This window comes from Anas platyrhynchos, chromosome 26 (assembly GCF_047663525.1).
Source record: "Anas platyrhynchos isolate ZD024472 breed Pekin duck chromosome 26, IASCAAS_PekinDuck_T2T, whole genome shotgun sequence".
NCBI lineage: Eukaryota > Metazoa > Chordata > Aves > Anseriformes > Anatidae > Anas > Anas platyrhynchos.
Genome location: NC_092612.1, coordinates 1,120,379 through 1,143,725, shown reverse-complemented (window position 1 = coordinate 1,143,725; position 23,347 = coordinate 1,120,379). Strand labels below are relative to the sequence as shown.

Below are 23,347 nucleotides of genomic sequence, written 5' to 3'. Positions count from 1 at the left end.
CATCGGAGCCCGCTGGCTAAATAACAGCCGGGGCGTGAATCCTACAGGGAGAGCAGCAAAACGTGTCAGCTTCCGAGACGCACGGATGCAGGCGATGAGCTGGAAGCTCTGCCAGCACCCGGCCCAGCGCAAACAAAGCCCCACGGCCCCGAGCGAGGAAGGAAGCGGTCCCGAAGGGTGTGTGTGGGAACCCTGCCCCGTGCCCTGACCCCGTTGGTGTCACACCACAACCCTGGTGAGGCTCCCGCACGGAGCATCAAGCCTTCAGCACCACGGGGATGGTTTTGGGTGGATGGGTGCCCGAGCTCGGAGCGATGACCTTGCTTCAGGGAATGAAGCCAGAGAAATGAGTGTGAGTTCAAGCATTTTCCGTCCGCGGCAGCTCTGCAGAGCTCGCAGGGAACGGGAGGTTCAGTCCCGTCCGCTTACGGGAAGGCAGGAGATAAGGGAGAGCCCAGCTCCTTGGCAGCAGACGCTCGCAGGAGCCAGGCAGCCAGGCTGCTGACGTCTGTTCTGCCTCTTAACCTGTGCTGCTCTCGCAGTTCCCGCACCTAAAATAAAAGGAAATTTGGAAAAGAAAAAAAAAAAAAACAACAAATCCTCCTTGCCTCTCCTGGCTGCGCCCCAGGAGCCCCTCCTGGTCCAGATCCGTGCTCGTGATGACAGCACCTCTGCTCCCAGCACTGCTCCAGCAGTGCAATGCTCTGCTTCTTCTCAAACCCACCTTGTTTTCGTACTGCTAGAGTAACTTTTACGAGGGAATCACAACGCTTTTTCAGCTCACAACACGGGAACAAGAAAAGGGGCAGGTTTGTGCTGGTTTAAGGTAACCAGAAGTGAGCAGAGAGCACTGAGGACGTCGTTCTGCCCCCGTGGCACTAGGAGAAACATCAGAACCATTCACCAGGTGAGAGGTTTGGTAAAATGGATCGTTTAATAGGACTCAAAATATACAGACAACTGAGCAGAGCAAAGGTCCTGCAGTGCCCATCACCTTCCAGAGATGCACCGGCCAGCGCCGTGCAGGGCCTCCGGGCTGCTGCAGGGACTTCTCCTGCGGGCCACAACTTGGAGAGGTCCCGAGAGCTGCGGTAGTGAGAGGGCAGCGAGGGGGCTGCAGCTTGGGGCACGCCCCGGTGCGTCACCTCGGATGCCAACGGCAGCATTCGGCAGGGTTCGGGATGGGAATTCCTCCGGGATTCATCGTCTGCTGCTTGGCCTCGGCGGCGCCTGGGAGCTCTCGGTGCTTCGGCCACGGAATCCTGCAGCCGTAACCTCCTCCAGGAAGCTGCCAAGAGAAGTTCAGGTGAGCGGAGGCAATGTTTCGCTCCCGGAGAGCACGGAGAGCAAAGCGCAAAGGTACAGGAGGGCAGCACCCTGCCCTGGGCACCCAAAGGTGGGCAGCCCAGCACCGGGCTCACCGGGCCAGCACCAGCCCTGGGGGGACCCTGAAAGGCTCGGGGAGGTCTCCCCCAAGGCCAGGGCCAACGAGGCTCCCAGGAGGGCTCCCAGGAGGGATCCGCGTGGGCTCAGCCCCCCGCTCACCTCTGGTAACAAAGCCAGGAAGGCCGGGCTCGGCTTTCTGCCAGCTCTCAGCCTTCCTGCGGGGTGATAAGGCAGGAAGGGGCAGGGTGGAAGCCTCCTGCTGAGGCATCCTTGGCATTTTGCAGCCAGGGCCCTCCGGAAAGCAGCCCCCGGAGCAGGCTGGGTCACGCTGCGTGCCTCATCACCGGCTCAGCCCTGCAGCAGGGCCCCACAGCAGGACCCTGCCTCCAATTTCTGCCCTACGGACCGCAGGGTTTTAAGGATTGACATCTGAATCTGGCTAATGGAAACCTCTGAGGCACCAACCATTCATTCAGGCAGGTCTCAAGGAAGTTTCAGCTCAGTAAAAGGCTTAAACACACGCTCAGCTTCATGCCAGGCTCCCTGTGATTTCCCAAGGGACCCCAACAGCCATGTCCCAGAGCAACGGTCCCATCGGAAAACCAAACCCAACACATTTGGGCTTCTCAGCAACCCCTTGGCCCATGGAGATCAGCTGCTGGGGGCAGCTGCAGAGGGAAAAAAAGGCTGGGGCAGGCGGGGGGCAGGCGGCAGCTGGCGAAGACGTCCGTGGGTCCGGGTTCCACATCCTGCCCCAATTTGATACCGAGACACCAAAATGGGAATTTGTGAGCCCGCCCAGAAGCAGCGAGGTTGGAAGAGACCTCCAAGACCACTAAGCCTTGGGAACAAGTTGGCTGACGAGGTCTGGAAGCGGGTTAGGGTTCGAGGTCCTTTTCAGAAGGAAAGCCCCTCGCCGAGGCACAGCCCCGCAGCCCCCACGGAGGCTCTGCCGAGGACGCAGCCCAGCGGCGTTTGGCACCCGAGCTGCGGGTAAGTGGGTAAGTGGGTCAGGGTAAATATCCCCTCGGGTTAATCCCTGCAGGTTTGTGCTCAACCTGCGCTCCGGATGAGGCGGCCCCAGGCGCCAGATGTTCCTCCGTCGTCACCCTTCGTTTTCGGAGCTCTTCGCGTCCTGCGCCTTGCTGCGAGCGCTCCCAACCCCCAAAAATGCAACTTGGGGTCTTGAAATCCTCTTGGAAAGCTACCGAGAACCCGTGGGTTTCACTCCAGCACGGTTCTGCCCAAATTTACCTGGTTCCTGCATGAAATTAGAGGCTGCTATGGTCCGGCACCATCCCAAGAACGAACTCTTACATTCACCATAAATAAAACTCAAAAACGTGTTGTTTTTTTTAAACTTGAACAACAATCCCCAATCTTCCAGCCCTTCCATTACAGCTCCTTACATTACTGGGATAAAACCAGAGAGCTCTACACTCGGGCTGTCGTTTATCAGGTGGTTCTACCCCAACCCAAAGCACAGAAGTGGCATTTTGGCCCTCCAGCACGGGGCACAGCTCTGCATCGAGCCCTCCCTCGGCTCCTCACGCAGGAAAACGCGGCCAGGAAGGTTTCCTTACCTCTCTGAGAAGCCCTAACAGGAGTATTTTCAGGAGGGCTGCCAAAGTTTCACGAGTAACAGCGGCAGCCAGTCTGGCCCGATCAGAAAAACCCTGAAAATTCCTTGACAACACCAGATTTTTTCCACCCCGTTGGCGTTTCTCAAAGCATCTCCGAGCGCTTCCAAACGCGGCTCTGCGTATCCTCCGGGCACTGCAGCGAGAGGGCTGCCTGGTAGTGGGCACGGAGGTAAAAATAAATGAAAAATTAAGTGAACTGAAAGGGGACAGAACGATGTGCAGCAAACCTGAGCGTGCGCAATGCCAGACGAGGCTCAGAAATTGTCTCATCTTTGCATTTCTGCATTGCTCTGAGTTTCACCTGATTTTTCAGCACTCTGGATGCTTTAATGTGTTTTGTGTTTTTTTTTGTGCTCCCAACTCCTGTTTGCAGCCCCCTGGACAGGACGAGAAGACCCAGGGCACGCTCTGAGCCTTGTCACTGACCGGGCTGCCCCGGGTGATGCCAGGAAAGAGCCCGTGGAGCGGGAGCACTGCGCCGATTTCCCTGCTAGAGGCAGAGGGGGAAGAGAAAAAACACCAATTTTCTCATCTCCTGTAAATCCACGGGGATTTTTTTCCACTAGAGGAATAAACTCCACCAACAGAGCCCGTTGGCTTCCTTAGCCTGACTTCTTTCCAAGGAATCCCTTTGCCTACGTGCCTCATTTCAACACTGTTAAAAGATTCCTGCCCTTATTTTGTGTTCCTAGACACGAATCCAGAACGAGCAGCAGCGACAGATTCCCCTTGACATCGCTGCTGAGTGGAAGGGAACTTTAAACGGGTGCTTGGAGACCTCTCTGCCAGCACAGAGGGTTGTGTAAGAGCATTTTCAGCCCGGTTTTAAGCCTCTGGGTGCAGCGCAGCCACCGGACGAGGCAGGGTCCCTTACACAAGGGACCTCTCACAACCTCACAGCTCCAACACCGCGACCAGCCCCCGAGGCTTGCCCGTCTCCTCAACTCCTGCTTTGTCCAAACGCTGGCTGCAGAGCCCTTAAGCCACCCCGCACCCCCCCAGACACAGATGTTGATCACAGTTTGAGTTGGACCGGTCAGAACAATGAAAGCAGGGGATTAGCGTGCTTACACGGGCTGCTCAGCGCATTAATAGAGAAATCTCCTTGTTTATTGTGACATATCAGCCCTAATCCCGCAGCCGTAAGCAACGGCTCATTAAAGGGAGGCTGAAGGATTACTGCAGGAGTTAGGGCGCAATAAAATCGAGGTTTCCTCGCATCAGACACCTCGGTGTGCTGCTGGAACACCCGGGAGCCTCACACTGCTTGAATTGGTGACGGGGAGCTTCTTTTCTCAGCTCGCCCTGCACACAGGAGGCCCTCGAAAAGTGCTCGAGATCCCTGCCAAAGTGCTAGCTGTTTTGTTAGCCCCACCGTGGCTTTTCATTGTTAAGGAAACGTGATTCAAGCCACGAGGGAAAAGGAACTCACCTGAGGCAGGGCTGCTGTCACTACAGGACCCTCGGCAGTCCTCATCCCGCAGCTCCCGGGCAGGACCGTGTAGTGATCAGCCCTTACCAAGCAACAGCCCGTTTTTCCCCCTTTTTTTTTCTAACCCGCTTCATTCTTTGAAATGCAAATTCTGATACAGCACCCTCATTTTCCTGTAAATAATTCAGAGACTGCGCCAAAACGCCGTCACGGGAGAAGCCCTGGCTAGCTAACGTGACTCCTCACAGCACCGAGACGACGGGGAGCCCAGCAGGCAGCTGCAAATCTGGAATTTCATCCAGCCAGGAGCCGCTCGGAGACCTGCTGCTGCAAACAAACCACGAGGAGAGCTGCCCAACGTCACCTCCGGGGTCAGCAGCAGAGCTGGGATGGGAACCCGGAGCCGATCCCCTCCTTCCTCACCCTCCTGCCTCCTTCTCCTAGGTTTTCCCCGTCCCAGTGACAGTTTTTGCTGATTCTGCTACACCGAGACGCTTTCGGGGCAGGTCTCAACCTCCAATCTGGTGTGAAAAGCTACTCTGCCATCCCAGGCAGCTTCGCAGCGCTTACTCCGTCGGTTTTGTTGGCGTTGTGCTCAGCGTGGCGCGACGACGGCGCCATCCAGGTTCTCAGCACAGATGCTGGTAAAAAAAGTTTGATGTGGGCCTGTTGGTAAATGTCAAAATCAGCCTCAAAAAGCATCGGTTACCGCGGACGGAAGGCTGAATACAAACCAGGTTTTATTTTGCATCCTTGCAAGGTTTAAGCTGACTTAATTCCCTTCTTTTCCTAAGTCGAAGAGCAGCTAGCACGTCTGCTGGTTTCTTTTTGTGACTATTTCCAGGCCTGGCTAAAACAGGATTTAGTTCAGAGGCTACTTTGTAAAGCAGAAGGTTGAGGAAGCTGGGTAATTTGGGCAGGAATCGGGCGAGATGTGGGCTAATACAGACTTGCCTTCGTAACCCAGTTCGTAAAAGCAATTTGCTGCTGGGCCAGCACCAGCTCAGGAGCTTTCCAATCATCTGCTAAACCAAAGAAAGGCCCAATTTTGGAGCAGGCGCTGGGAATTTGCAGGGTTTGGGCATTTTTTCCTTAGCAAATGATCGGTCACTGAATTGCCTTGCAGAAGAATTGTTGCTGCATCTGTGCAGGCAGCTTTGGAGCCTGGAGATCCCTCACAGGCATGGAAGGGAAGGGCAAAAGTGCAGAGGGTGTTATAAATACGACCCAGAACCCTAATACAGCAGCAGTGCACACACATGGCCCAAACCCAAGCCGTTTTTTAGCCTACACACCACGCTTGGGTCCACCTGTCAGTAACTGAGATCAAGGAGGTGCCTGGCAAACGCCTGCCTGCCACCCAGAGCCGTGGTGCTGGCAGCGTGCATCCCCGGGGCACTGTGGAGGCTCCCGAAGCTGTCAGCTTGGAGACTTCATCCTAAATGCTGAGAAGAATGACTTTCCCCTCTTCTTTAGGACTCTTTTTGCCTGTTTCCACTCAGGGACGGTGAAGCCGTGCTTCCCTCCCAGCCCAGAGCTCCTTTCAGGCTCAGAGCAGCTGCCGGACAACTCGAGGGGCTCGCCCCAGGCTTGGATTCCACCACGCTTCCTGCTGCAACACATGGGGGAGCCGGGGGTCACCTGTCACATTCCCGACGTTCCCCTCCTGCTGATAACAGCCCCACAACGTCAGCACGAGAGGGACGGAGCGGTGCAGCAGGAGGGAGCAGGGCATGTACTAAAATTCGTGGTTCTTTCCTTGGCTAGCAACAAGCTGCGCTGAAAAAAAAACCCCAAGCGGGCTCAATTTTCACCCGTGGTCTCAGATGAATAATTTGGGTTTGGGATTTCCCCAAAAGACCCTGAGATTCCCTTGGGAGCGGCTCGCTCGGTGAAATGGCATCGATGCTGCCTGACACGAGCCCTCCCAGCTGCCCAAACGTTCCGGGGATGGTGACCCAGGAAATCAGCGAAGCTCAGCACGGGCAGGGATTAAGCCCCCACAACGTCTGGCCTCCCAAGAAGGCAACCCGGAGCGTAAAGCGAACCAAGAAGGAAAGCTCCTTTCTCTGGGGAGAAATGGAAAAGGCACAGCCAATGCTCTGCAGGCTCGTGGGCGGCAGAGAGGCAGAGCAGTCGCAGAGCCCGGTTCTAATCATAGGCACAGCGGCTTCGCTGCCATCGCACGCAGTCGCTCCAGATTCCAGCAGAGGCAACGAGACCACAGCCGGGTCTGAATCCTTGTGTGCTGCGCTGCCTCCTCGTTCCTCCCGGGGTGCCTGGTGAATTCTAAGCAGGAGGAACTACACACGTCCACCTCCCTGCCCCCGGATCCAGTAAGGCACATGTTAAACCCTCAGCTTGGTAACATAACGCACGGAGCAGGGCTCGGACCGTTCCCACACGTTTCTGTCTCTTACTGTGCCATAAAGATCCCTCAGGAAGCACAAACCCAGGCCCACGTCGGCAGCTCTGGGTACCCGCTGAGGCCGTTACCTTTTGGTGTTGTGGATGGTGGTGCCCCCCAGCACGATGCGCACCCCCGGGTTGGTGCGGTTCAGGTTGTAGACGGCCAGCGCCTCTTCGTAGGTCGCCCCTCCGATGATGAAGACGATGATGTCCTGGGGCCTGCAACGAAGGCACGAGGGTCAAGGAGCAATCCTGCAGCAGCCAGGGGTGCCGAGGCACCGATCCTGCTGCCTGCTCTCCCCAGGCCATGCCTCGTTTCTGCGGTGCGTCCCCGAGCAGAGCGCAGAACGAGACCCGCACCCTGCACCTCCTGCTCTCGCACAAAGGCTGTGCCTTCCCTGCACCATCCTCCCTCACTGCTCCAGTTTTCTGCTCTCAGAAACCTCAGAGGGGATGATTTCTGCTGAATTTGCGGTGAAAAGGCCTGGGTGGCATCCTGGCAGCGAGGTACCATCCACCACTCGAGCCGGAGCGTCTCGCTGAGGAGGACAAAGTCTCGACACGATTACCTGCCCGCTGCAGCCTCCAAAATGCTCCCTGCTCTCCAAATAGGTGCTTTTATTTGGGTACAGCCACTTGCTGCAGCAACCAAGGCATCAGGCACCCCCCTGCCCTGCGCAAACTCCGGATCAGTGACAAAGCAACCGGAGCACGATGCAGGGGTGGCGCCGCGCTCCGTGGCTTCGCTTGCTCCCTGCTGAGCCAGCTCCCATGAGCAGGGGAGCAGCTCGGAGAGGGAACATCGGGGATTTGGGTCTCAGAAAACAGGGCTATGAAGAGCAGAGCTGCCATCAGCGTCCCCTACGCAGGAACAGGTTGAAATCCCCTGCAGCCTGCAGAGGAGCGGGGTTATATTTAGCAGCCACGCAGGTTCAGGCAGCTCGCGAAGGCAGACGGAGGGTTTCGCACCGCAGCGCCCGTCACCGAGCTGTCCCCAAGGGGACGGAGCAGGGCCCTGCCTCCTCCTCTGAGCTTTGGGAAACCAGACACAAAGAGCTGAGTCTCTGGGGAATGGGACTCCAAGGGAAGGGGAGGCACGGTGAGGGAGTGATCCCACAAGCCGCTGTCGGTTGTCAGAAGTAGACCAAAAATCCTCATGAGCCCAATTTTGTCAGCTCGTGCAGTCCCCAGCGCCATCACTTACAAATTTCGGGTCAAAAGTGTTAAAGACCCGAGGAATTTAGGGGCAGAAGTGGCAGGGCTGGCTGCCACACACTCCTCTGCGATGTCTCAGCACGCCCCAGTCCGGATGTTTGCTGTCACCTTTCAGTGCCACCACATCCACCCTGCAAATCCTTCCCACTCTGTGGTCCCTGAAGCCTGTGCAGGGCTGGTCGCAGCCTTCTGCTAGGGGTCAGGGTCACGTTAATTAGCCTAACGAGATGTTGGAGCGCCACAGGTGAGGGTGAGGCTGTTACAGTCAGTGCCCGGGTTACATCTTGTGCACGGCTTCGTCACCGCGCATCGGCGGCTTCTGTCGTGGCAGAGAACGCTCGGAGGAATAGGAACAGATAAAGTGACACCCAAAAAAAAACCCTACACCCAAAATATCCCAGAGAGGTAGGGCAATGCAGGAGGAAGGACGATCCAAACGTGCCTCGTGGGGGTGAGCTGGTATCTGCGGAGTGAACCGGGAGTGCCTGGGAGGTGCTGTCACAGGCAAGCTCCTGAAGCACCCAGGGAATTGCTGCTTGTCCCAAGGGCAAGGTCGGGAATAGGAAGAAACCCCGGGACTGTTATGGGATGGATTAGTGGGGGAGCGACCTCCAGGAGTGCTCCTCAGCCCCAAGCTCACAGCGGAGCAGTCAGGCATTTCAGAGGGGAGGACAAAGCAACCTCCTCGAGCAAACAGCGACCCAAGCAGAGCTCTGCCTTAACAAACAACCACAAAACCACCCCGAGCACCAGGTAACGTGTAGGATTAACGGGAGCAGCGCTTCCCCTGGTCCTTAGGGCAGCGCTGTGTGAGCTCAGACACAAAGGCAGCCGGGCACACAGCGCAGGCTGCGAGCTGAGGGCTCCAAAAAAGGAGATTTTGTGCTCGCTGCCCCAGGAGCTGCCTCTGGCCACGTGTCAGCTGCAGGCACTTCCAAGGGGTCAGCCGGTTCCAAATTCTTCCCCTCAGTTCCAAATTCTTCCCCTCCTCGAGCGGGCAAAGAGGAACTTTCCCTTCAAACAGACCCAGCAGGGGCAGGACCCTGGCTTGAGGGCGCAGAATGCCCCGAACGGGATGAGAGCAGCGAGTCCTCGCGTCCCGCACCTGAATTCTGATGGGGTTTTCGGAGCAGGGCTCGCAAGAAGCAGGTGGCTGATGGCAGGACCTTAACGGCAGGACCTTCGGGGCTCTCCGAGGAGCAGCGAGCCCCAGAGGCTGCTGCGGGTCCTTGTTTGGTTTTCTAAACGTGGCAGTGACAGTGACAGAGCTGCCCCGCTTGGTTACGAGCTGGGCTCCGGCCATCTTAGGTAAGCAGGATCGGGGCCAGCTGCTGCGATCCCAAATGCCCTATTAAGAGAAATTCCCAGGCCGAGGCGTAAACGGAGCAAAAGCTCCACCCCAAGGGGAGGCCTGGGCAGAGCTCGGAAGGTCTCACACAGCTCACGAGGTGTTTGGATGCTTCTGCCCCTGCTCCTGCTGCTCGCTGTGGAGGGGAGAAGCTTTAGGAGCTTTTCCAGCCAGCAATCTCCAGCAGCAAGGCAGAGGGGGGCTGCAGGCTTGTGGCACACCAGGAAGGTTGATATTTACCGCAGCGGGAAGGAAAGGAGGAGCAGAAGCCAGCAGAATTGCTTCTTGCTCTCTCCTAGGAGCTCGGTGCTTTGCAGATTCCCTTTCCTTCGCTGCTGCCAGCTTTCACAGATGAATTTGGGCCACGAGCTCTTCCTCCCTCGCAGGAGCGTTGTGTTCAATGCAGAAAGAAATAGTTAAAAAGAATCCGTTTGCATTCTTTGCTGCTCGAGCCACTGCCTCCCTTGGATCAAAAAACACAAAGCCTTTCGCCCTGCCCTTGGGCTGAACCCCTGCCAGTCGCTGTAACACCGTCCCCTGCCCGCAGAAAGCCAGGAGAAGGACAGCCCGGCTCGCCTCGGGCTCTGATTCCGTGCACAGAGTTTGGGGAAATTATTAAACGTAAATCCCTTGCTCAACTCCTTTGGCACAAGGGCAAAGCCATAAAGTGGCCCTTTCTCTTCCAACCCTTATAGCTCAAACCCTTTTTTTTCAATGAGACCCCGTTTTTAGGATGTTACCGTTTGGCAGCTCCTTCTCTTTGGGATTTTGTTTTACCAAAGCCACGGGGCTCACGGCAGTCAGCTACGGGACAAGGCTGCAGCTGCTGCGGGAAGGGAGCGAGGTGGAAACTTCATTTCCCTTCTTCGTCCGACTTCTGCTTTGCTTTAGTTCTAGGTAGGAAGCGAACCTTTCCCACGCGCCCCCACAGACGAATTATTTGGGTGCTCTTCGTGGCGGGATTCTCAGGGGTAGGTTCCTGTGCCTTCTTACAAAAACATTTTAGAGGGGAAATCCGAGTGAGACGCAGCTCAGCAGAGTGTAACCGAGCACTGACAGCCAGAAGATAAAGGTCAGAAGACCACTTCCAGCTTAGCTCAGCACCAGCCCAGGTCAGGGATGCGTGGGTGCAGCTTCTGCTGTTCCACCTGCTCCATGTCAGACCCCATCCCTCAATCCTTTCTGCTGGCCTGAAATCCATCTCAGTCAAGAGCTGGTTTCAAGGAGACGACAGCATTCCTGCTGCCCTCGCTATCACACACTCATTGAAACTGCCCAGCCACCCCGTCCAAAATCCACCATTTCAGTTTTAAAGGTAAAATGTGGAGCGAGGCAGATACCTTCCGGCCTCCCAAGGACATACCCAAACAATTCGTCTCTTCTATGACGAGAATTCATTTTTTTAACTCATAAAGGAGGTGATTTATATCCCCTGCCGTCAGCCTGGCAGGGAATTTGGGAGCTCCCCGTTACAAAACAGATTTTCCCTTTTATCAGAGGGAGGCAAATGTCCCAAGGCAGGGGTAGGGAGGAAGAGCAGCGTGTGTGTGCCTCGGGGAGCCAGCCACGAACGCTCGCTCCCTGACATGCCCTGACCCTCTCACCCCCTCGACATGGCTGAATCTTGGTCCCCAAACCCATTTCTCTGCCCACTCGGTGCCCTCATCTGAGGCCCGTATTTATCCATAATGACTTCACTGACAACAGATGAGTTGAGCTCCAGCAAAGTCAGCTCGAAGCAGGCAGCCAGGGCCCTTTTCAATTTCAGTTATTAGCCACGTTCAGCAAGATCCCATTCCGCTCAGAAATAGTAACTGGCTCAGAAGGGAGAGCTAGCAGTTGGGCTATTTTTGGGACTCTGCAAATAAACGCCAGATGGTATGGAGTGAAGTTAGGGGGCATGCTGAAATCCATCATGTGAACATCCCGGCAGCGTGGTGCAGTGGCATTATCCCTTACCTAAGCTCTTACAAGAGGAATGTCAGGTCTTGATGACTCGGCCAGTGCTGAACACGAAGAAAGGAAGCCTTATGTCTGTCTTTACAGCCCTCCCCAGCACCTACCTGAGAGCACAGCCACCACCTACACCATCAGGACATTTCTTTGACAAGCCCGAGGTGTTTTTTTCACCCAGGGACAAACCACAGAGCAGGTGGCAGCAGCAGGAGGAGCAGGCGTGCTCCAGTTCCCCAGCTCTGCCCTACAAGGCCCCACGTACCTGTCCCGGAGAGTGTTGGGCCCCAGGTAGGGGAACTGGCTGTCCTTGAGTTTCCCTTTGATGAGCTGGTCTAGCGTTTCTTGCAGGAGAGGCTGGTGCTGGGTATACACATTCTCAACGCCCTGCAGCGCAGAAGAAGCTCTTGTCAGGAATTAACACAGCGAGGCAGCAGGCTGAGATGATCAGCAAAGCCACGTTCAAAAAGCCCCAGCATTTATCTGATGGATACAGCAAGTGTTAGCCGTTGAGTCGAGGTTTAGGGGGGCTTTTCTGCAACCAACTCCCATCATCTACATGAGAATTCTGCCCTAATGCTCCCTGCACTTACTATTAAACGCTGAAAGCCACACCATGTGGCACTGCAGCCCGTGAGAGTCCTGCTCTGTGGCTGTGATTCTGACTACAGCTTTTGTTATCTCACCCGTGGCAGAGCCGTACCTTCAGACCTTTGAGGAACTGCTTGGTGATTGCCACAGCGTCCTTGGGACTGAACAGGTCGCTGCCCCGGACCCGTTTCCCTCCGTACTCCACAACAGCAGACACCAGCTGTGCAGAGAGAGGCAAAACCAGAATCTTTTTAACACAGGGAAGCTGTTTCCAGGCAGTTACTGTCCACTCAGCACTCAGAAGAGACGCATTCCCCCTCTCCAACAAGAGCCCCAGCGCCGTGACGCTGCCTGCACAAGGAGAGGGGCTGTCGTTCCCGCAGCCTTTTGCAGGGCGAGCAGATCCTCCACGCGAGGTGACATCATTCTGCTTCTCCACCTCCTCTCCAGCTGCTCTCCGCATTTGCCAGGCGCTGCCACCCTCTCCCTCCCAGCCTGGCTCCTGCTGCGGGCTCAGCACATCCCTGCAGCCACTGCCTCGCCAGCAGGAGCTGGGGGCAGGCAAAAGGAGCACGCACTGGGCTCCGTGTCCATGCCCCACGCTGGTTGTAGCAGCCTCCTGGCATGCTCTGCTTCACCAAAATCCTTTGTAACATCACTGCTTTTGGAACAGGGAATTAGGGAATCAGCTGTGAAGCAGCACCCGCAGCCCCCAGCTGACCTCCGGGCTCTCTTTGGGGTGGAAAAGCAACAAAAAGAGCGCTGTGCTACGCCGAGACCCCACCACCAGGCACCTTCCCCCGAGGAACACATCCCAAATCTCCCTCCTGCCCCAGCAGAAGGGGAAACGTGGCAGCTACCTTGCGGTATCTGTCTGACACCCCTCTGTTCCTCAGGTCTGTCAGCAGCCCCGGCAGGCTGTTGCTGCTGTGGCGCTCGTAGTGCAGGGCATAGAGCATCACCAGCCGCGCGGCGTCGAGCTCCGTCACCTTGGGGTTCTGCAGCAGGCGCCGCACGTTCTGCAAGAGAGGGAGAGAGGGAGAGGCCTTTGAAGGACGTGAAATCGGACCGAGAGCGAGCCCACTGCCTAGCAACAACACTGCACAGAGGAGGGACGCGAGGGAATTAAATTGGGAGGAAGGAAGGAACGGAGCCGAGCTTCTGGAGGGCTCTGCAGTCAGGGCGAGCGGAGCACGAGCTGCTTTTGTGGGCCTGGGGATTCGTAACCCGGTCCTGCTGGGTTATTAACTCCCCAAAATGTGCTGCAGGGAGAGCTCAGCTTGGTGTGTGCCCCCCCCTGCAGCAGACACGCGTAGGAATTTCTCATCTCTTCTCCTTCCCAACCTCAGTGAAGCAAAGGCTGGCCCGCAGGTTGACTGCCAAGAGCCAAGAGCACAACTGCAAGGATCTTGGTTTCTTTCGGAAGCTGTGGAGGAGCAGCATCACACTCAGACAGTCTTTGGGTGTGGGAAGCAGAGGGACGAGCACGAAGCGCTTGGAAGCGAAGGAAGGAAGGAATTAAAGCAGGAAAAGGCAAAGCAAAACGACAGCAGCGGAGAGGGAAATACAAAACCCACGGGTATTTCCTTCCAGCACGGAGATTGTTACTTTTCCTGCTGAAGGGAACACGGTGCCATGTTAAATACGAAGGGTGCACGCCCCAAAAAGCTGCCTGTTGAACCACAGACCACTCCCAGGGAAGATATGGAACCCCCACAGGACCGTGGGCAGGATATAAAGGCTCGTGTAAGCTGGCAGCTGGCCACAGAATCACTAGGGCCTCCTCGTTCCAAGAAAAAGGACTTAATTCCTCTCCGCACCCTCTCAGTCACTGGGTAGAGCCTTGGAGCTACGAGAACACACACGAGAGCCAGGCTGGGAGCTTGGGGGAGCAGTGGGAGTGAGAAGCTTCTCAGCTCTGAGCTCGGAGGTGGCTCTGGCAGAAGAGGCGCCGACTGCTGGAGGTGCTCGCGGGCATCTGGTCGGGGCTGGGCAGATGCTTGAGTACACCCCAGAGTCTGAAATTCTCCCTGTGAAAGCAAAACAATCCGCCTGCCCTAGCTCCAACGCAGGGAATTAGAGGAGCTGCCAGTTGTACAGCTGCGTTAGTGGCAGTTCCAAGCGAGGGACGGAACCAGCTAGGATTGTTTCCACCCTAAGCAAACGTGACCTTGAAACGCTCCAAAAAGCCCAGCGTATCTCTGCAGGGCTCTCCCACCCTCCCAGGACAGATAGGCAGCGCGGAAACATCCTGCAAACAGCTGTGAAACAATGTTGGGAAAGCGTTGCCGTTTCCCCAGCTGATTCAGCTCCGCTTGCCGTTATCTGCCCAGAAATAGGGGCTGAAATCCTGGCTTGGGGGAGGATCCCCGAGGCGAAGGGTAAAAACCTTGTTGAGGTCAGGACTTCACCTGTACAGGGAAGGACGGAGTCATCCCATGGAGATGTTGGCTTGCGAGCTTTTTGGCAGCACAGCAGCACTGCCCGTGCCCGCGGGGAGCTCGGGGAACAGAAAAGCTCTTGTCCAGCCTGGGAGGTGGGATCCCAAACCTCCCCTCAAGGCTCCCATACAACGTGGGGATTAATGAGAGCGGGGAAAGAGTAACCAAAACGTCCTGTGCTTGGGGGCCCTGGCTGCCAGAGAAATTAACAATTGCTGAAGTTACGTCAGGGGCAGAACAATCTTGCCTTTATTTCGTGCGCTGCCTTGTTCATTGTGCCCGTGGCCTTGCCCCGGCGCTGCCGTTAGGAGACTGCGACAGGGAACGGGGCAGCTCCAGAGATGCTGATCTCTGTCTCGTGCAGAAAGATCCCAGATCGTTTTTTGCAACTTTGCAGTTATTTTCTAGCCTCTACACGGCTTTCAGTCCCTCTCAGTTGCCAGAAGCACACCAGAGCTCCTCCAGCATGGAGCTGGGAACAAACTTGAGCACTGTGAGAAGGGCAGAAGCACCCATTTCGGGCAGAGCAGCACCCAAACGAGCACCTGGGTGAGCTCCAGCAACCACCCTGCACCTATGAATCAAAAGCCATCGGATCACATCTCTGTGCTCCCAAATCTGGGTGGCTGCAGGGATTTTGATAGGCCTGTCCTGCTTCACACCTGCTCAGGACCTGGCAGTGCCTGAAGAACTGATCTTATCGCTCAGCCACCCACCTGGAGCACGGCGTAACAGCCCGAGAAGACGGGTATCTCACACCCGTTGGAGATGCTCAGCCTTATTTTCCTGTCCGAGTGTTGCTGTGCTGCATAAAGGAGCCCGTTACGCAGCGTATCATCTACCCTAGCCACAAAAAAAATTAAGGAATCGCTTTTTAATACTGAAGCAGTGGCTGAACTCTGCTCTAACACAGCCCCTCTCGACAATGCTGCTATTTTCCCTGACCAGGCAGCAGCCCCGACCTGTCGTTACCGACGTGCTGTCAGATGGGAGGTCAGGTCGTGGAATCCAGCAAGCCAGCACGGGGTCAGACCTCCAGTCTATACCCAGCTATAACAGAAGCCTCTTTTAGGCTTTTGCAGTCCTCTTTGCCAACGAAATCTTTTCTCTAGGAGGCTTTTCACAGTTTTTTATTTTTTAAAGAAAAGTAAAACCTGCCACCTCAAGGAGCAGCCTGGTTTAGGCCACTTTTTGGTTTCCATTTTTCACCCAGTGCTGCTCAGGGGCCAAGCTTTGATTTAGCGGTGCCTGCAGGCAGCCTGCCAGGAGCCAGCTGACTGCATCTAACGCAGGAACGCGGCGTGTGAAATGCAAAGACAATCTGCAGAGATGCTTCTCCAGCCAGTTATTAACTATGATTCATCCTCATCTGAACCGAACGGGGAGGAGAGGAGCAATCCCAACCCCCAGAGCCCCAGCCCTGCGGGATATCTGCACACACCACTCCCCCTGGTTTTCGGTACCAAACCTCCATCAACCGGGGGGGCAACGGGATCAAAGCAGGAAGATTTAAGGTACCTGCAGGGCGCTGGAGTGGTCGTTTTGGCAGGCCAGCTCCTGCTCCACCTCCGACACCTCCAGCAGGTTGCGCTCGGCCACCAGGCGGGAGAGCTCGCCCACCACCGTCACGTGCTTCGACACCGTGCCGGACATCTTCTTGAACTGCGGGTAATTCTCCACAAACGCCTGCAGAGGGGAAAGCAAAGCAATCAATTCTTCAAATAACAGCAAAAACCATCCAGCTCGTCCCTGGGTTGCACGCAGGCACTTATTTGCCTCACCGTAAGCGAGCCTGGTGCCGGTATATGGATGCTCACACCCCTCAAATCCAGAAGCCCCGAAGCTTTCTTCAATTACAAGATGTTTGGCTGCACTTTTGGTTTACTCTTTAAACACAAGGATATGGAAAGTATCTCCAGAGACATTGCCAGGATTCTTTAAATCTTCAGCGGTGACTAAATGAATCAGCCTGTGCTCGGAGCAGCTGCCAGGTGAGCCAGCTCAGCTCTAACCTCCGCACAGCCGTGCTGGGTTAAGCCAGGCACTTAAATGAGGGCTTACAGGTTCAGCTGGGGGGCTGCTGGGTTCCAGCAAGCTCTGAGCAGCAGCTTAGAGAGCAGGCAGAAGGAGCAAGCTCGTAGATCATACTGCAGAACAGCCTGGAGAAGTGTCTGGTCTCCAGTGAGACACTGCTTTGTTACCTTCATATCCGCGATGGATTCCAGCTTCTGCTGCTCCTTGGGTTTCCTCTTCTGGAAATCCTCCATGAGGTTCTTGATGTTGCTGCCGATCTCGGCGAAGTTCAGGTACATGTTCTGCAGGGAACAACAAGGGGATGTGAGAGAAAGTCACTCAGGCAGGAGCCTTGGTGCACTGATGTGCCACCATGCATCATCTGCCCGAGACCCAACCCAGCAAGCAGCTTTGAGGCAGGCCCAGGTTTTATTTAAAACCCCGAACCAGCTGTGTTATTTCTCATCAGATGTCGCTTGCATCACACCTTGATTCCACCCTATTTAAGTGATACATCTCCACCCTGATGCCTGAAGCAATTGGGAAGATCCTTTTGCACAGCAAAACCAAGCACGGGACCCGATTCCCAAATCCATCCCCTCACCAGGATCCCACCCAGCAGACAGCAGCACCTACGTTGGCGTAGAACTCATCGTTCTCAGCAGACAGGACCACCTCCCGGAGATCCTTGCTTATGCCCGGCACGCGAGAGAGGTCGATGCGGTTGTTGTTGATCCCCAGCAGCTCATGAACCATGGCCTGGTACGTCCACTGCCAAGGATGGGGACAGAGAGAGGCAAGTGGTGCTTCAGCAGGACAAACAGCCCCAAAAAGCAGAGCTCAGGCTGAATTCCAAGCCACTTTGCTGCAGCAGCACACCACTGTTTGAAGCGTGCGCTCCCCAAACTTTTGCCACCAGAATAAATTCTGTGGCACTCAGACCAGCTCCTCGCTGGCACAGACACAGGGGAAAACCACCCCAAAAAGGTGCTTGGGACTGATTGTTCTGCTCAGCTAGCTCTATTTCCTCCTCCGCCTGCAAAGGGCCACGTATTTTTGGCTGCAGAGCTTCCACGTTTGCAAACTGCTTAGTTTCCTACGTGCCTCTGCGCTCCTGAGGCAGCAGGAGGGGTGTTTCCGCACACCAGCGAGTCACTACATTTACCCGAGGAAGAAGAATACTAATGGGGAGAGAAAACTGAAAGCTGATGGGAGCGCTGACGTGCCTGACGCTTGATCCGTGCAGGATCCGTGCTCGGCAGCTTGAAAAAAATCAAGCCAGGAGACAAGAGAGGGATTTGAAAAAGAGCAGGGGCAACACTCGTCTCCTTTTTTACCTTCTGAACATAAACCCTGCCCTGGCAGGCTGCGAACTCCACCTCGCTGCTGCTGCACAGGGCTCTGTGCACTCTGAGGACTCCTGCTCCTCCCTCAGCCCCTCGATGATTGATTCACCTGGTTCAGCAGCGGGGTGATGGCATCGTCAGAGCGGTCCAGGATGAGGAGCAGCGGAGGAACCTCCGTGCGCCGAAAGTCAAAGAGCTCGTATTCCTTAGTGATCACTTGCTGGTGAGAAAAAGGGGGAAAAAAAAAAGCCATCTGAGCATAGGTTTACCTGGAAGAAGTTCCCTCTTGCTTTGGGCACAGGTGAACAAAAAGTTGTAGTTGTGCTGCTGCCTCAGGCTGCAGAGCTGCTGATAAAGCACAACCTGTTCCCAAAAGGCGCCAGGAAACCCACTGCAAATTGGAAGAAGTGAGGGTGCAAACTGTGAGACGTGTCAGAAATTAGGGTTTTCACCTCGTGTACAGGCTTTTCAGAGACAAGGGACATGCCCTGCCCAAAGCCACACCAAGGAAAGGGCAACGTCTCCAAGAATCAGCTGAAGAAGAGTATTTCCTCCAAACACATCGACTTCTCAACAAGTTAAAATCAAACCAAGCTGCCAAACTCATCTGACATCGTGGCCAAGCTCTCACCACACCTTCACGCACTCAGCAAGCCTCTTTGCCGGCTCGGAAGAGAGCTGGTAGCGAATCATGGGGCATTTCTTCAGGGAGAGCAGCAGAGCAGTCAGCCCTTGGGTCGTCCTGGCCAGCTGGGCTGGATCCCAGTTGCGGCCCTGGAAGGAAAGGTTCAATCTGACACAGACACGCCACCTCCACGTGTTTCTTTGGAAGCAGAGAGAGATTTTGGCTGAAAGAGGGGGAAATAGCAAAGGCCCCGACCCCAATCTCCCGTTATTCCTCTCCTTGCCAGCCCCGTTGAAGGACCAGCTGCCCCTTCACGGACTGCACCCCACCATCAGCCCACCACTGTGCCCAGTTTGCCACAGCTACTGGTCCCTCTAACCACAGAATGAGACCCCGGAGAGGAGCAGGGGCTTCTTCCATACCTGGCAGCAGCCCAAGAGGTTGAGAGAAAAAACGTGGGGGTTCACAGCGATGTAATCTCCGTAGAACTCCTGCCAACAAGGGGAAGAAAATGCAGTCAGGTGTCTTGCCAGCCCTTACTCAGCCCACAAAGGGAGGAGTTCTAGCACCAGCAGCACTAAAACCTAAGCACTGCCTGAACTCATCGACACCAATCATTTCTCCTCCCTGAAAAGCCACTTGCTGGTGTGTTTCTGTGCCTGGAGCTCTTTGTCGATGTCGCAGACATTTGGCAGCCTGGGGACAGGCAGATGACAGCAGTGGCTCTGACAGCGGAGGGCAGGGAGGAAAAGGACACATATGGGGTATTTATTTTTTTTTGCAGTGCTGCTGCGTGCTGCTCAAGAGTCCTCAAGCTTCCACCTTTACCTTCCCAGGGCTTCTGGATTGAGAAATCTACTTAAAAATATTCAAAAAAATTCACCTGGACTTCTGCCACGACTTCCTGCTCATCAGCCTCAGCTAAGGACTTGATGTCACTCTTGCTGATCACGTTGCTGAAATCTGAAAGAGAACAACAGCACGAGCACAGTCAGGTGCTGCGAGCGGCACACGGTGCAGGAAAACTGCCTGACCTCATTCCCCACACGAGCAGATTGCCACAGAGCTCGTCTGACTTGACACCTGTGATTATCACGCGGGCATTTCAGGCTGGAAGGGAGCTCACACGGCCACCGTGAGCCCTGCACCAGCTTTCTGCCCCTGGTGCCAGCACCCCGTGTGTGACTACTGCACTGAATGGAGACGCAGCAGGATGAGATGGCTCTGGGAAGGCAGCGCTGGCTCCCTTCTCCCCTCCCTGCTCCACCAGGCAGCCCCACAGTGGGTAGATTTCCCCGGGTAAGAGACAAACAAGGTGAAACAGCTTGGGACAAGCATCTGGCATCGCTGTCAGGCAGGAGCTTTGTCCTGCGGAGCGACGCTGACATCTAGAGGCTGCTTCAGCTCCTTCCCCAGAACCTCACGAAGAGGCCTGGCCTTCAGCAGCTGCAGCCGTTCTGGTTCATTTCCAAAACCCCTCGAATATTGTACAGCACGAGCGAGAAACGCCTGCCTGATGCAGCAGGCATTACAAGATGCCTGCTACAAGTTTAGCCCCAAGCTGGGCTGAGAGGCCTAACGTTGCCTCTAAATGATTTACCTTCAAGATTTGGGCCAGCCTCTCACCCTGTGCACTTGTTTCCCATAGAATAAAGGCACTTTGCTGCCAGCATTAGCCTTCCCTCACATTTATGAAGCAACACAAAGTTATAAAACCCCAGAATTTTTCAGAAGTAACCCATAACAGAGCAATACAAACCTAAGGTGTTGCTTTGCAAAGATCTTCTGTGAGTAGTTTCAGTTTAACTGTGTTATTTCACACACACAACCTTTGCTAAAATAATTTGGTGACTGAAATAACATAAGAACTAGAACTCAGACACTTTCAGCATTTTGTAAGTGTCTGAGGGTGGTTGTAGTGTCTTGTATCAGTGTTTTCTACTGAGCATCAGGTCGGGCTCTGGCTGCAAAGCCTGACTTACCCGTCAGAACGGAATGCACTTACAGATAAAATAGATGCTGTACTTCGGCCTCCGCAGCTCCTGAATGAGATATTCCACGTTCTCCTGAACAAAAACAGGACAGGGGAGAGATTTAAAACCGCTGCTGCTGTGTCAGAGAGGATGAGACGCGTCCACGCCTCCTGCTCATCCCATCGGGGTCCCTCATTACAGCCTGTGGAGCAACGGCTCCATCCCCCCGTGGTATGTGATGACAGTGAGGTGAAGCAGGACGCAAACCCAAGATGGGCACCGGGTGGAGGGTCAGGAGCAGGGTTGGGTTTTTGGGGAGCTCAAAGCCCACCTCGTTCCTGCCATGGGCACCAGCCCAGGCTGCCCAAATCCCCTTCAGCACCTCGGGCCCAACGCTGTGCTTGGGGAGCTCTTTACCTTGGTGGGGCGCAGGAAGCAAATGGCCTTCAGGTGCTTCATCGGCTCTCTGTTGAAGGAGTCGATGCGCTCGAAGAGGTACACCTCCTTCTGCAGGATCTCCGACTGCGTGTACACCATGCTCACCACGCCGGTCTGCGGGACAGGCCGGCCCCACACGTCACCCCGGGGCCCCACACATAGCTCCCAGCCCCACACATCACCCTGGGCCCCATATGTCCCCCCCCCCACGGCCCTATGAACCTTCCCCAGCCCCAGACACCTCCCTGGACCCCACACATCACCTCCAGCCCCACACATCCACCCCTCTCGGCCCCAAACATCCCCACAAGCCCCCTCAGGCCTCACACATCGCCCCCAGCCCCACATATCCCCCCCCCCCCAGCCCCACACACCTTCCCCGGGCCCCACACGCCTCCCCCCAAACCCCACACTCCCCCACACCACACACACTCCCCCGGGCCCCACACATCCCTTCAGATCGGCCCCACACATCGCCCCCAGCCCCACATATCCACCCCCCCGCCCCCCCCACCCCACACACGCCCCCCAAACCCCCCCCACGCCCCCCCCCAGCCCCTCTCTCACCGTCTCGCGGTCCATCAGCAGCACCTTCATGCCCGGCCCGCTGTCCTCGATCATTTTCGCCACGTACTGCTTCACCGCCAGCACCGCGTTCATCTTGGCCCGGCTCCGTCCTACCCGGCCCGGCTCGGCTCTGTCAGGCCCGGCCCCGCCGCCTCCCGCCGGCCCCCTGGGACTTGTAGTCCTCCAGCCGCAGGTACCGCAGGGCGCAGCGCGGCGCCGGACTACAACTCCCGGCATGCCCCGCGGCAAGGCCTCGCCTCCTCTCTCCGTCTCCCCCCCCCCCGCCGGCAGGCCCGGTAACGGCGGATCCCCGCTGTGGGGCCGGGCGTTGGGCGCGGAGGGTGCGGGGCCGGGGCCGGGGCCGTCAGTCCTGAGCCCCCTGTGGGGCTGGGTCCCCTCTGTGAGGCTGGGTCCCTGCTGTGGGGCTGGGTCCTGTCAGTCCTGAGCCCGCTGTGGGGCTGGGATCCTGCTGTGGGGCTGGGGTCCCACTGTGGGGTTGGGGTCCCGTCAGTCCTGAGCCCGCTGTGGGGCTGGGGGTCCTCTGTGGGGCTGGGTCCTGTCAGTCCCGAGCCCACTGTGGGTTGGGGTCCCACTGTGGGGTGGGGGTCCCGTCAGTCCCGAGCCCTCTGTGGGGCTGGGATCCTGCTGTGGGGCTCGGGTCCCGCTGTAGGGTTGGGGTCCCATCAGTACTGAGCCCACTGTGGGGTTGGAGATCCTCTGGGGGGCTGGTCCGGTCAGTCCTGAGCCCCCTGTGGGGTTGGGGGTCCCCTGTGGGGCTGGGGTCCCACTCTGGGGTTGGGGGCTCATCAGTCCTGAGCCCCCTGTAGGGCTGGGGTCCCCGCTGTGGGACTGGATGCTGTCAGTCCTGAGCTCCCTGTGGGGTTGGGGGTCCTCTGTGGGGCTGGGATCCTTCTGTGGGGCTGGGGTCCCGCTGTGGGGCTGGGGTCCCGTCAGTCCTGAGCCTGCTGTGGGGCTGGGGTCCTGCCTTGGGGCTGTCCCATCCCCCCCACGCTCCTGAATAAAGTCCCGCACCCACCTGTGGTCCCGTCCCTTCCCTCCTCACCTGGCCGAGTCCCCGTTCCCCCTCATCGTGGGGCTGAAGGGGACTCAACCTTAGTAAGGGAAGGGACCAGGCACTAAACCGAGCTCTCCTCCTGCTCCCAGGGCTCCTCCTGAACATGCCGCTGTGTGAAGGCCGAGGTAGGTACCCAGCAGCACTGCCACGAGGCGATTTCCAGCACGTGGAAGGTAAGAGGGACGTGTCCAGACACCTTCTGGGGATCGTGTGCAATTAACTAACCACCTCAGTTCGTTTGGACCCATAATTTATCCCTAACGCCATCCACCAAGCGTGGCACGACTGGCGCCGGTGCCTGTTCCGCTAACCTTTAGCTCTGTGCTATTTATTCTGCTGCTGTTCTTATTCCCGGGCGTGACAATTTTGGGAAAGGGCTCTGATGTTCATAAAAATGTAATCACACAACGTGCGTGTTTCGTGCAGGAGGCGGTGAGCAGGTGCTGCTGAAAAACGAAAGCTATTTGCCGATCTTGTAAGTACCTTCTCCTAAAAGCTGACACGCAGGAACTCCTTCACGCTCCCAGCTCATCTTTTGTTCTGCCCGATTTACATTTAATATACATCCAAATACATCACGGAAATGCGGCTATAGCTGAAAATTGTTGTCTTTTATAGGAAAAATAAAGACCAGAGGAAGAGGCTTGTCCATGAAATCTGCTCCTTTCTAGACAGCAGTCAGTCTGTGAGTAACAGTTCCGAAAGCACTCTTGGGGACGGTCACAACGCATTAGTGACAGGCTGGCTGTTGAGGCTTGGGGATGGGGACGAGACGCGAAGTTTTCTCACGCAGCAGCGTGACCGAGCTGTTCAAAAGCGTCACGTTTCTCCCGGCTGCATTAAGAATGAATATTTTTCTCTCCTTGCAAGCTGTGCTCTTTTACCTTTCTAG

At 56.2% G+C, this 23,347-nt stretch overlaps 1 protein-coding gene across 2 annotated transcripts; it reads right to left on the bottom strand.

Annotated features, from left to right (window-relative positions):
• Positions 1-908: 908 nt before the first annotated feature.
• VPS45 (vacuolar protein sorting 45 homolog) lies at positions 909-21,542 on the bottom strand. 2 transcript variants are annotated; one of them, XM_027444477.3, is made up of 15 exons: positions 21,381-21,542; positions 20,793-20,927; positions 20,408-20,468; positions 19,286-19,365; positions 18,825-18,893; positions 18,414-18,551; positions 17,887-17,997; positions 17,068-17,202; positions 16,620-16,733; positions 15,937-16,104; positions 12,838-12,996; positions 12,090-12,197; positions 11,652-11,773; positions 6,958-7,089; positions 909-1,288 (listed from the first exon to the last, which is right to left on the bottom strand). In XM_027444477.3, exons 1-15 carry the CDS (start codon positions 21,471-21,473, stop codon positions 1,201-1,203), a joined length of 1,713 nt encoding a protein of 570 aa, XP_027300278.1. In that variant the 5' UTR covers positions 21,474-21,542; the 3' UTR covers positions 909-1,200. The 2 variants fall into 2 exon arrangements, with proteins under 2 accessions (XP_027300278.1, XP_027300279.1); XM_027444478.3 differs by lacking the exon at positions 6,958-7,089.
• Between the last annotated feature and the right edge of the window lie 1,805 nt (positions 21,543-23,347).